Source organism: Anopheles coluzzii, chromosome 2 (assembly GCF_943734685.1).
Source record: "Anopheles coluzzii chromosome 2, AcolN3, whole genome shotgun sequence".
Lineage (NCBI taxonomy): Eukaryota > Metazoa > Arthropoda > Insecta > Diptera > Culicidae > Anopheles > Anopheles coluzzii.
This window is the reverse complement of record NC_064670.1, coordinates 85,402,915-85,413,678: the sequence shown is the minus strand read 5'-3', so window position 1 is coordinate 85,413,678 and position 10,764 is coordinate 85,402,915. Positions and strand designations below refer to the sequence as shown.

General features: G+C 55.2%; 1 protein-coding gene across 1 annotated transcript; it reads left to right on the top strand.

The window, feature by feature from the left end:
* Positions 1–314: 314 nt before the first annotated feature.
* Positions 315–10,712, top strand: LOC120953672 (small subunit processome component 20 homolog). Its single transcript, XM_040373827.2, has 5 exons — positions 315–4,728; positions 4,815–7,698; positions 7,772–7,937; positions 8,034–9,005; positions 10,094–10,712. Exons 1-5 carry the CDS (start codon positions 429–431, stop codon positions 10,610–10,612), a joined length of 8,841 nt encoding a protein of 2,946 aa, XP_040229761.2. The 5' UTR covers positions 315–428; the 3' UTR covers positions 10,613–10,712.
* The last annotated feature ends 52 nt before the right edge of the window (positions 10,713–10,764 follow it).

Below are 10,764 nucleotides of genomic sequence, written 5' to 3'. Positions count from 1 at the left end.
ACTCCGACTCCGAACGACTCCAGGCGACACCAGACAACTCCGGACGACTTCAACTCCGGGCGACTCCAGATAACTCCGGACGACTTCGACTCCGGGCGACTCCGGACGACTCCGACTCCGGGCGGATCTAGTGGTTCCATTCTGCCGGAGTCGGATTCGGACTAATAAACAAATATCGTAGATGATCGTCTAACGGATATATTGGGATAGATTTGAAAATAACATTCCCTTTTAATATAAATAGTATTTTCATCGGACTATGACATCAAAAGTATACCTCACATTAATGTTCTATGCACCTTGTGCGTACTGACAGCTGAATGTTATTGTTTGTATCCAACACGTGCGCGTAGGCACCCGGTTTCATGTGATAATTTCGGCGTGTTCGTGGTGTTTTGCAAAGCTAGTGGTTACTCTCGACGGAAAACATGAAAAATCGACCGTTGAAGCATAAGGCTTCGAACGCGTTTAGCTTTAAATCGTTCCGAGAGCGCATCAACGAAATCGATGTGCGCCGCGGGGCACTGTACCGCGTGGAGACTGACTATGAGCTGCCTGAAACCGAGGACGGTACCTTCTTCCAGCAGGCGCTAGTGAAATGGTCCCTGCAAAATCTCACCGACGAGTACACCGGCTACCAGCGGGGCTTCAAGGAGACGGCCACGCTGCCGATGCTGCTGTTCCACAAAGAGGCCATCGTCAAGCACCTGTCCAGCTGTCTGTCGAAAGCCACCGACGATGCGCTGGAACCGCTGCTCGAGCTGGTGGTTGCACTGGCGAAGGATATGCGGAAAGAGTTTCGACCGTACTTTACCGGGCTGTTCGAGGTGATTGTACCGTTTCTGCACTCCGACAGCGCGGATCGGGTCGAGTGGACGTTGCTGTGCCTGGCGCACTTGTTCAAAACGCTGCGCAGCTTCCTGCGAAGCGATTTCTCGCTCACCTTTAACCGGCTGTTGCCTTTGCTGGACGAAACGAGAAGCCCACCGCACGCGATAGACTTTGCAACGGAATGTCTCGGGTATTTGGCGCGCGACCTGAAAGACAAGGGAGCGTTCATACGGCTGATGCTGAAATGGCAAATGCAGAACGAGGCGTACACGTTCGCCTGCGGGCGGCTGCTGTTCGAGCTGCTGCACGGTGTGCAGGAGCAATTCCACGCGACGGCAAAGCAAACGTTGCTGCAGCTGTACAGCATTCTGCAGCAGCTGGAAGAGACGGAGGCGGATCACCTGCAGGACATACTGACCCAAACGGTGACCGATATAGTGGAACGCATCCAGCCGGAGGACATTCACGTGTTCTGGGAAACGATGCGCAGCACCATCGATGGATGTTTGGCGACGTTCGAAGCTCAAGGGGAAACGAAGAAGACTGTCTCGAAGGAAGCGAGCTCAGCGATGGTAGAGCAGGATGAAGGAAAGGTCGTACAATATTTGACCCGGCTGCTGCAGCTGAACGGAATTGTGCTGGAGCATCAGTATGGGCGACTGTTGGGAGACGCACTGTCGCCCACCGTGTCCCAGCTGATCCGTCTACTAACCTGCTTCACCTCACCGACCATCGAGTACAAGGAAACAATCGTGAAACACATTATAGTGTTGCTGCGCTCGAAGCATCTGCCGCTGACGCAGCTGGAGGCGAGTCGATTAACGATGAACGTGCTCCTGCTCGATCACCGTCCACTGTACGACCGTTTCATCGACGCCACGGTACTCTGCCCAATGTTTGAAGCTCTCATATGGCCCAACTTTGTGAAGCGACTTGAGCTGGAGCTGGACGATGAACGGTTGAGCTTTTTGGCCGCGCTGCTGCTAAAGAAAACACCACTCTGTGGCAATGGGTTGGAGCTGGAAAACTGGAAACCATTCCCGATAAACGTCGTGGCCGGGGGAAACCTGGAGGCCTGCATGAAAAAGGCCATAACAGTCAGCCCAGTGGAGGTGCTGGATAGTAGCGATGTTTATTTGAGCGCTTTAATCGTTCTACCCCATCTGAGCAATTTTCGGCCCAAAACCGTAGCCAACAATGCCATCCTGGAGTTTGTCCGGCATGCCGCAGAATCGCTCCAGTCGGGTCAACTGTCCGATGCGGCGGATAGAATGGTGGAACTAGTGGCCGTTGCGGTGGAAACGGTCGTCCACCTGCAGGAGATGGAAGGCAAGGCGTACTTCGATCTGCTGGAGTGCCTGCTGCCGATAGTAACCAAGCGCGAGTGCCTGCTGCTCAACAGCGTCCATCTGCTGCTCGTTCACATTGCTAACCAGCGCAAAAATGGCATCACCTACGCGCGCTTCAAGCGGGTCCAGCCCGTCATACACCCGCTCATGGCATCCTACGACAGCAGCGTGCGACGGTTGGCAAGCGCTATAATGGCCTTTTTCGCCGAGCTTCCTGAGCTGGCCGGCAGCACCGGCCCATTGTACGGTACGCTGGCCCAGATCGAATGTATCGAGCCGCAGATTCAAACCTACCGCCAGCAAGTGATTCTGTTCCAGAATCTAGCGTACGAAAGTCAGCTCTGCAACCAGGCGGCCGAAGTGGCGCGCAACGAATGGACGGAAACGGTGATTCGGTACATGCTGTCCGTGTTTGCCGTCAATTTCAAGCTGCTGTGGGAACCGGCCGGCACGATCGTGCAGTCGTACGCGGACAATGGCGTCAAAGCGGACGAGGAACTGTTTTGGAAAGTGTTCGATACGATGCTAAAGATGGCCGAAGAGCAGAAGGCCCACGAAGAGATTGGAAGTCCAGAATCCTCGGAGGCGACAGTAAAACACGATGAAACGGGTGCTGATGGATCGGGCAATGATAATGACGATTCGAACGGTGAAACTGGCAGCGACAGTGAGCAGGAGGAGGAAGAGCAAGAGGAAGAGAACGAGCAGCAGAAGCGGGCGAATGCACTGTTTTCGAAGGTGGTGGAATTCTTCCCCAAAAAACCACACATTGACTTCATGAACGTGCGCATACAGCAGCTCCGCATGCTGCACCGCTGTTCCACGTTTTGCCGCTCAAAGGGGGACCGCATCGCGGAGCGGTTCTTTGCCTTTCTCGAGCATGGCAAAACACGCGACGCCAACATCGACGCGGAGGAGGAAGCACCGGACCAGTCCTACAAACGGGCGCGCGAAATCAAGCGTAAAAGCAGCAAATCCGCCGGCTCTGGCATACATCAGGTGCTGCTGTGCTATCTGAAAATATGCACCGAGCTTACGTCGAAGTCGGTGCGCAAGCATGCCGATCGGCTGTACGAGACGTACGAAACGCTTGTCAGCAGCCGTAACGAGGAAATCCAGAAGGTGGCGCTGAACGGTATATTTACGCTCGGCGGGTCGCAGCTCACGCCGTACAAAGACTTTATCAGCCGGCTGACGAGCGAGAAGACGCTGAAGCAAGCGCTGCTGTCCGTGTTCGTGACGTCGGACGAGCAGGAGGACGAGCAGGAGGACGGTGGCTTCACCAGTGCCAGCGGACGCACGAAGGTGGCGGAGGAGCACCGGCCAATGGTGGTGCAGCTGGTGCTGAAGGTGTTGGATGGCAAGATCAAACAGAACCTTGGCAATGGTGGACCGGGAGGGCAGCATAAAGCGACCCTGCTCACGTTTATCGGGCGCCTGCGCATCGAAGAGCTAGACCTGCTGCTCGAACGTTGGTTTGCGCCCTATCTGGCACAGTTGAAGACCACTCCGCTGGAAACGGTACGCTGCATTACGGCCGCCCTTGCGGAGGGTGTTGAGCTGGTTCCTACAGTGCCGCCTGTCAGGGTGAAAACGCTGCTCAACTTCCTGGCCGCCCTGCAAACGGAAATTGCACCCATGAAGAAGGCTTCGTACGCCGCTAAGCTTATGCATTTGAAAATATGTTTCGATGCACTGCTGCTGCCGCTCGATCACAGCATTTACAAAAAGTATAAAAATCAAGCACTGGTAGCGCTGGTGGACCTGTTCGACCAGTACGATGCGAGCTACCAGTGGACGAACGACGAGCTGGACGCCGTCCTGCACGTTCACGTGTGGCCACAGCTGCAGCTACTGCCGAGCGATAGTATTCACACGCCGACGCCGCTGCTCAAGCTGCTGCTAATGTGGAGCCAAAGTGAACGCCTGTACGTCCTGCTGCAGCGCCACCCTCCCGTCGAACGGCAGACGGAGACGGAGGGGGAAAGTGAACCGGCGACGGGCGACGAAACAACACCACCGTCCATGACACCACTCGATGCAATGATCTGTCTGTTGCGTGGTTCGCAGACAAAAGGCAACGTGTGCAAGCAAATCTTTACCGCACTCGCCGCCATGCTGGACGGCGACGAGCGAAACAGTGCGGAGGAGCAGGGCCGCATCCGGGAGGAAGATTCCGACCGCGTCGGCAATCGAAGCCGGTTGCTGATACCGTACGTGCAGGATTTGCTGCAGTATATACGGCACCAGGTCAGGAGCAAAAAGACGATCTCGAGCGATCTGCTGCTCATTCTAACACGGCTGGCCGAATCGGGCATGATCGGTAGCGACCAGAAGGACGAGGAGCGCATCGAGAAGGATCGTGTGTCGCTGCTGAACCTGCTGTTCCCCATACTGGCCAGAAAGGTGCACGAGGTAGGGGACGAGCGGTCGGGCGAGGATATCAGACGCTTGCATATTATCATCGCACGCCTATTAAACGATATCGACGACCCGCTGCAGTATCTGAAACAGTTGGCGCTATCGCTTCAGAATGTGAAAAATCGCGGTAAGTACTCGCTACCACTGCAGCGCGCCGAAATAGGCGTAAAGATACATTTTAACCCGTTTTCGAACGCTTTCTTTATTCTACAGGAGCGAGAAAGATATTGCTGCAAATATTCGACCGGCTTGCTTGCCGTTCGCCCGAGATGCAGCTAATCAGCACGCTCGTCCATGGGCTGAACGCAATGGATCGGCGGTGGGTGGACCAGCCAGACAACGTAGCCCGTACGACGGCCTTCCGATCGATCGACCAAATGCTGTCGGAAGACGCGCCGGACGGTCAGCGAATGACGGGCAACGTTGCGATCGTGTTTCTCTCCCAAGCCTTCCACGTGCTGCAGTCCGAGAAAGACTTTACCGTGCGGCAGAACGCGTGCGAGTACGTGTGCAAGGTGATGCTGCACCTGGCGTCCGCGAACGAGTGGCCCGCCGAGCTGCACTACTGTCTCGACCGCATCGTCCTGCACAACATCGCCGCCGGCTTCAAGCACAAGGGAGCGGGCGGTGAGCGGCGCAACGAGTCGATTCAGCTGCTCGGCGAACTGAGCCGCACCGTGGGCAAACCGGGCGTAACGACACACCCGCAGTGTCGCGTGTTTGCCGAGCTGTGGCATTTTACGGGCGCGGGCGACGGTGCCGAGCGGGACTTTTTCGAAAACATTACGCACCTGCAAACGTACAAGCATCGCAAGGCGATGAAGCGGCTTGCCGCCAAGCTGGCCGCTATGGCCGACGAGGCAAAGGCCAGCGGCGGCAACAGCCGGGACACAATCGGAGCGGCCGGACCGACGTCACGCACCATCGTAAACTATTTGCTGCCGATCGTGTCGCACTACATCTGCCACGATGAGTACAAAAAGCAGACGAATCTGGTGGAGGAGGCGGGCAACTGCATCATCAACCTGTGCCGGCTGCTGCCCTGGCGCGGCTACCACACGGTACTGCAGCAGTACTTGCGCAAGCTGAAGCACTCGTGGGAGTACCAGAAGCAGCTGCTGCGCATCGTGATCGGCATAATGGATGCATTTCATTTCGATCTGTCCGCGGCGGCGACTGTGGATGCGGAGCATCCGGTCGAAGCTAAAGGTGGTGCTGCCGCTAACGCATTGATGAACAAAAAGCTGCTGCTACAGGATGAATCGGTGGAGGAAGCAGAGGAAACGGCCCCACCCGCTGCACCGGAAGGCGAGGAAAAGCCGAAGGAAGATGCAAACGAAGAGCAAGATGCCGAAGATGATGGCAAGGAATCGGAGGATGAGGAGGAGGAGGAGGACGCGGAAAGCGTGATCGAGGACGAGGAGGAAGTGGAACCGACGGCCCGATGTGACCCGGAGGAAGCATTGCGGGTGGCGCGCGATATCGTGCACGACATATCGAAAACGATCATACCGAGTCTGCTGTCCTCGTTCAACTTTGCCACCGAAGCGCCCGTAACGACGGGTGGTGGCGGGCAGATGGACCGGAAGGCGCGGTTCGCAAAGCAGCGCACGGAAATGCTGAAGCTCCCGATAGCGATCGCGATAGTGAAGCTGTTCATGAAGCTGCCGCGCAAAGAGATCGAGCTCAATCTGCCCCGGCTGATCATCAAGGTGATCACGTTCCTGAAGTCGCGGCTAAAGCTGGCCCGCGTGCAGGCCCGCAACACGCTCGCCCACATTACGCTCGAGCTGGGCCCGTCCTATCTGTCGTTCGTGCTGCAGAACCTGCTGGCCATGTTGACGCGCGGATTCCAGCGCCACGTGCTGACCTTCACCGTCCACACGGTGGTCGAGCGGGCGCAGCAGCATCTCGCCTCCGGGCCGGTGCTGGAAAACATACTCCAAACGGTGGTGCACATCTGCACCGAGGACATTTTCGGCCAGCTGATCGGGCTGCTGAACGGGAGCACCATTGAGACGGGTTCGCTGAAGAAGACCAACATGCCGGAATCGAAATCGAGCCGCAAGCCCTACCAAACGCTCTACATCCTGGCGAAGCACGTGCAGGAGCGCATGCTGGCCGACCTGTTCGTGCCGTTCCGCACCGTGCTGAGCAAGTACCGGACGCACCAGACGGTGGCCAAGGTGCAGGACGCCTTTCACCAGATAGCGGAGGGCCTGGTAGCGAACGAAACGATCAGCCCGGAAGCGCTGCTCGTGTTCGTGTACGGTATGGTGACGGGGAAGGTCTTCACCCAATGCGCCGTTGCCGGTGCGGACGGAGAGCAGGAGGACCTCCAGCAGCGGCAGCAGCAGCAGTCGGAGGAGGAGAAAAAGCGGGCGGCAAAGAAGCTGCTCGGCAATGTGCCGAAACCGGGCAGCATCTACATCATTCCGGACGAACCGAAGCGGTACGGATCGGCGGCCGCCACCAGCGCGCTGGATCTGATCCTGGCAAAGACGGAAGGCAATGATCCCACCTTCCTGGAGTGTGGTCTAGAGCTGCTGCAAAGCTTCATCCGGCGCAAGCAGGTGGGAACGCGCAGCAGCGACACGGAGCAGGTAGAGCTTCTGATTCAGCTGATCGATCCGATCGTGCCCACGCTGGTGGAATCGCTCGATTCGAAGCACTCGAAAATCATTTGCCATTCGATCAACTGCTTTAGCGCACTGTTGGCCACAGAGTGGCCACTGAAAAGTTTCCAGCAGCCCGAAACGCTCGACGCGATCGTGGCGGCGATCTTCACCATACTGCACCGCTACAACACGGTCGCACTCGACGTGAACAATCCCAACATCGGCATGGTGCGGGCGAGCTTCCGGGCGATCGTCGCCGTGCTGAAGTACGCCAACGCGTCGTACAGCTTCACGGAAGAGCAGCTGCGCCTGCTGGTGATGTACATCGAGCAGGATTTGGCGGTCGGTGGAGGTCGCCAAACGACTGCGTTCGTGCTGTTGCGTTCGCTGCTCGGCCGGCGCTACAGCTTCCCCGAGCTGCAGCAGCTGATGAGCAAGGTGTTTGAAATGTGCGTGCGGTCGGAAAGCGATACAGAGCGGTAAGTGGGCAGTATGCAGGTGTTCGAAGAGGGTTGTTTTATTCTAACTGGACTCATCTTCGTTTTTTTGTAGAGCGGAATGTCGGCAAAACATAGTAGAATATGTCATGAACTACCCAACGAGCAAGAAGGTAAAGAACTATCTGCTTTTCTTTGTCGATCAACTGCAATACGAAGTGCTGTCGGGACGTGAATCTGCTTGCCTGCTGCTGAAAACGCTGTTCCAGAAGTTGCCCAAGGTAAGCCACAGGTTGTTTGGTTGGCCTCTTATTGTAAAATTTAACCTATTAACACAATCACACCCTTCTTTTCCGCTTCCTGACGACGACCCGCAGTCGACGATCGACCAAAACAACAGTGCGCTGTTCTTTGCGCTCGGCGTCCGGCTGGTCAACGAGGACGACACCGACATCCGAACGCTCGTGGCCGAATGCATCGAAACGCTGCTAAAGAGGCTCGATCCGAGCGAAAAAAGCTCACTGGTGAAGATCATCCAGGACATGCTCGGCGATCGATTGCTCAAGCACCGCGAGCTGGGCACGCAGTTGCTGCTGCGCATACTACACAGCCAACCTACGGAGCGCTTCATCCGCTCCTGGCTGCCGAACGTGCTGCCCGCGCTGTTGCAGAACCTGGTGCCGCCAACGAGCGCCGCACTGAGCGCGGACGGAAAATTCGTTAAACCGCTCGCACCGAGCGTAACGCTGCTGACCGCTGATCCGAGCGGTGACCATCTGATCATACAGACGCAGAACGTGTTCGCGGAGTTGCTTCGGCTGCAGCCGGCTATGCTGACGGCGGCCCAGTACAACGATACGATTGACGCGCTAGCGTACACCGCCCAGTCGCTGCTGAGCAGCGGGCACCAGTGGGTACGATTCGGCGCCCTGAAGCTGCTGTACCAAATTATGAACGAGCTAGATTTTGACGCCATCCACGAGCGCATCCGATGTTTACGCAGCAAGCGCAATGACGCGGAACCGGAAGCGGAGGAAGAGTTGGACAGTGACGACAACCCGGGCGGTAGACAATTCTTGTTCCAGTCGCCGCTGCGTGACTGCAAAACGCTAACACTGGACCTTTGCGCCCAGCTTTCCCCGCACAGTGCGATGGTGAGCGAGAGCGACGACGAAGCAGCCGGGCTCGTCACGCAGCTGCTGTTCCTGATCGCGAACATTCTGCGTGCAGTGCCGCTGGAGAAGAAGGAAAAGGCGTCATCGAAAAGGATCAATCTGCACTGGCTGGTGCGCCGGGTGCGATATGTAGTGCAGGGCGAAATCTTCAAGACGCCTCACATATTTACACTGGTACGTACACTTCCCCCTGAAGCATCTCCAAGGGTTGTGCTAGGGCCAGTGGTTCAAAAGTGTCACTGTCAATGTCTTAAAATAATCTGACTGAAACAAAATCTACGTCAGCATCACGTACTCAATTGTGATAATCAGAGGTGCTACTCAAAACGATTGGTGTGACCAATGCATGCTTCGTGACATTTTTGCGACCAAGGGTTGGCCAGTCACTATGTCATGACTTTTTTTTACTGTGGTCAGTTCTGCAAAGTGTCACTGACATAGTCATGACAAATTGTGGCAGAAACAAAATAATGTTAGCTTCACGAACTCTACTGTGATGATCAGAGGTGAGACTCAAACAGTTGGTGCGACCATGCTTGGTGACATTGTGTGCAACCAACTCTTGGTCAGTCACTTGGTCGCGACATTTTCAGTCAGTGATCACCCCGATAGTTATGGGAAATATGCGGTGCGTGTGAGTTGTTCCAAGACACAAAATGGGCATGGTTTTTTCGCTCTGTTTCACCCGACAGACAATTAAAGCAGACAGAGTGAGAAAGCGTGCTCATTTTGCTGCTTGGGACTACACGCCAAGTATACTTCAAGAATGTCGTGATTATCATCGACAGAAAATGTCGTGACCAATTTGGTGATCAAAAGTTGGATGGAAAACAAAATGTCATCAAGCATGTGATTGGACCAACAACTTTTTGAGTCTCACCTCGGATCATCTGCGTTATGTACGTGATCTGATTTGAGCTTCGTTTCAGTCATGAGTGTTGGTGACTGAAACAATGGCATTTTGGCAGCACTGTTCACAGCCAGAAAGAGTCATGATTATGCTTGCATTAAGCATTAAGCTCAGCTTGTGATTCTGAGTATCGCAGTTGACTTAAGCTCTCGCATGTCGTGTTCGGTTGTGTTTTCATCATGACCCACTTTCATTGAGTATCTGCAATGAGCTGCCACGGATATATTCATTGTTTTCGTTGGTGAATATCTCGTGATGCTCATAACATTTTGGAGCACTGGCTAGGGCAGCTTGTGTTTTTTCTTAACGTGTGTTTTCTAACTCTTCTTTACTCTCTCTTAAACCTTATTAGCGCAAGCACGCACTACACTGGATGTCATCGGTGGTCGCGATCTTGGAGCAGGACACGCTGGAACAATTGGCCCCCTCCTTGCTAATACCGGCCATCCGGGAGCTGACCGCTCAGGATATATCCGGCTCACGGTCCGGTAATGATCCATCGAAGGTTTCGCTGCGCAAGGTGGCCGCTAAGGTGGGCAAGGACATCAGCGTACGCCTTGGCGCGGAACAGTACGACAAGATGCGGAACGCGATCGAGGAATCGCTGCGCCGAAAGCGCACGAACCGTAGGATGGAGCTGGCGCAGGAGAAAATCAACTTCCCGATGGCGGCCGCACGCCGTAAGGAGGCGAAAAAGACGCGCACCAAGGAGGCGAAAAGGCGCAAGACGCAATCCTCCCTCGACGATCCGTTCGATCTGGAAGGACCGGCCAATGGGGGCGTCATTCCGGGAATGAAACGCCGGGCCAAATCGGGCACTGGGTCAGTTCCAAAGAAACGGCGCAACATGGAGGCAATGTTTCGGGAGTGATGCTCACCTATTTCGTGTAACGGTTGGGCCGTAGTGTGTCACTTTTAATATCGTGTTATGTATTACAATAATATTGCAATAATAAAATGATGAAATACAAGTTATTGTTTCTAGTCACCTGGTGACAATTAGTGATTATACTGTTGCGATCT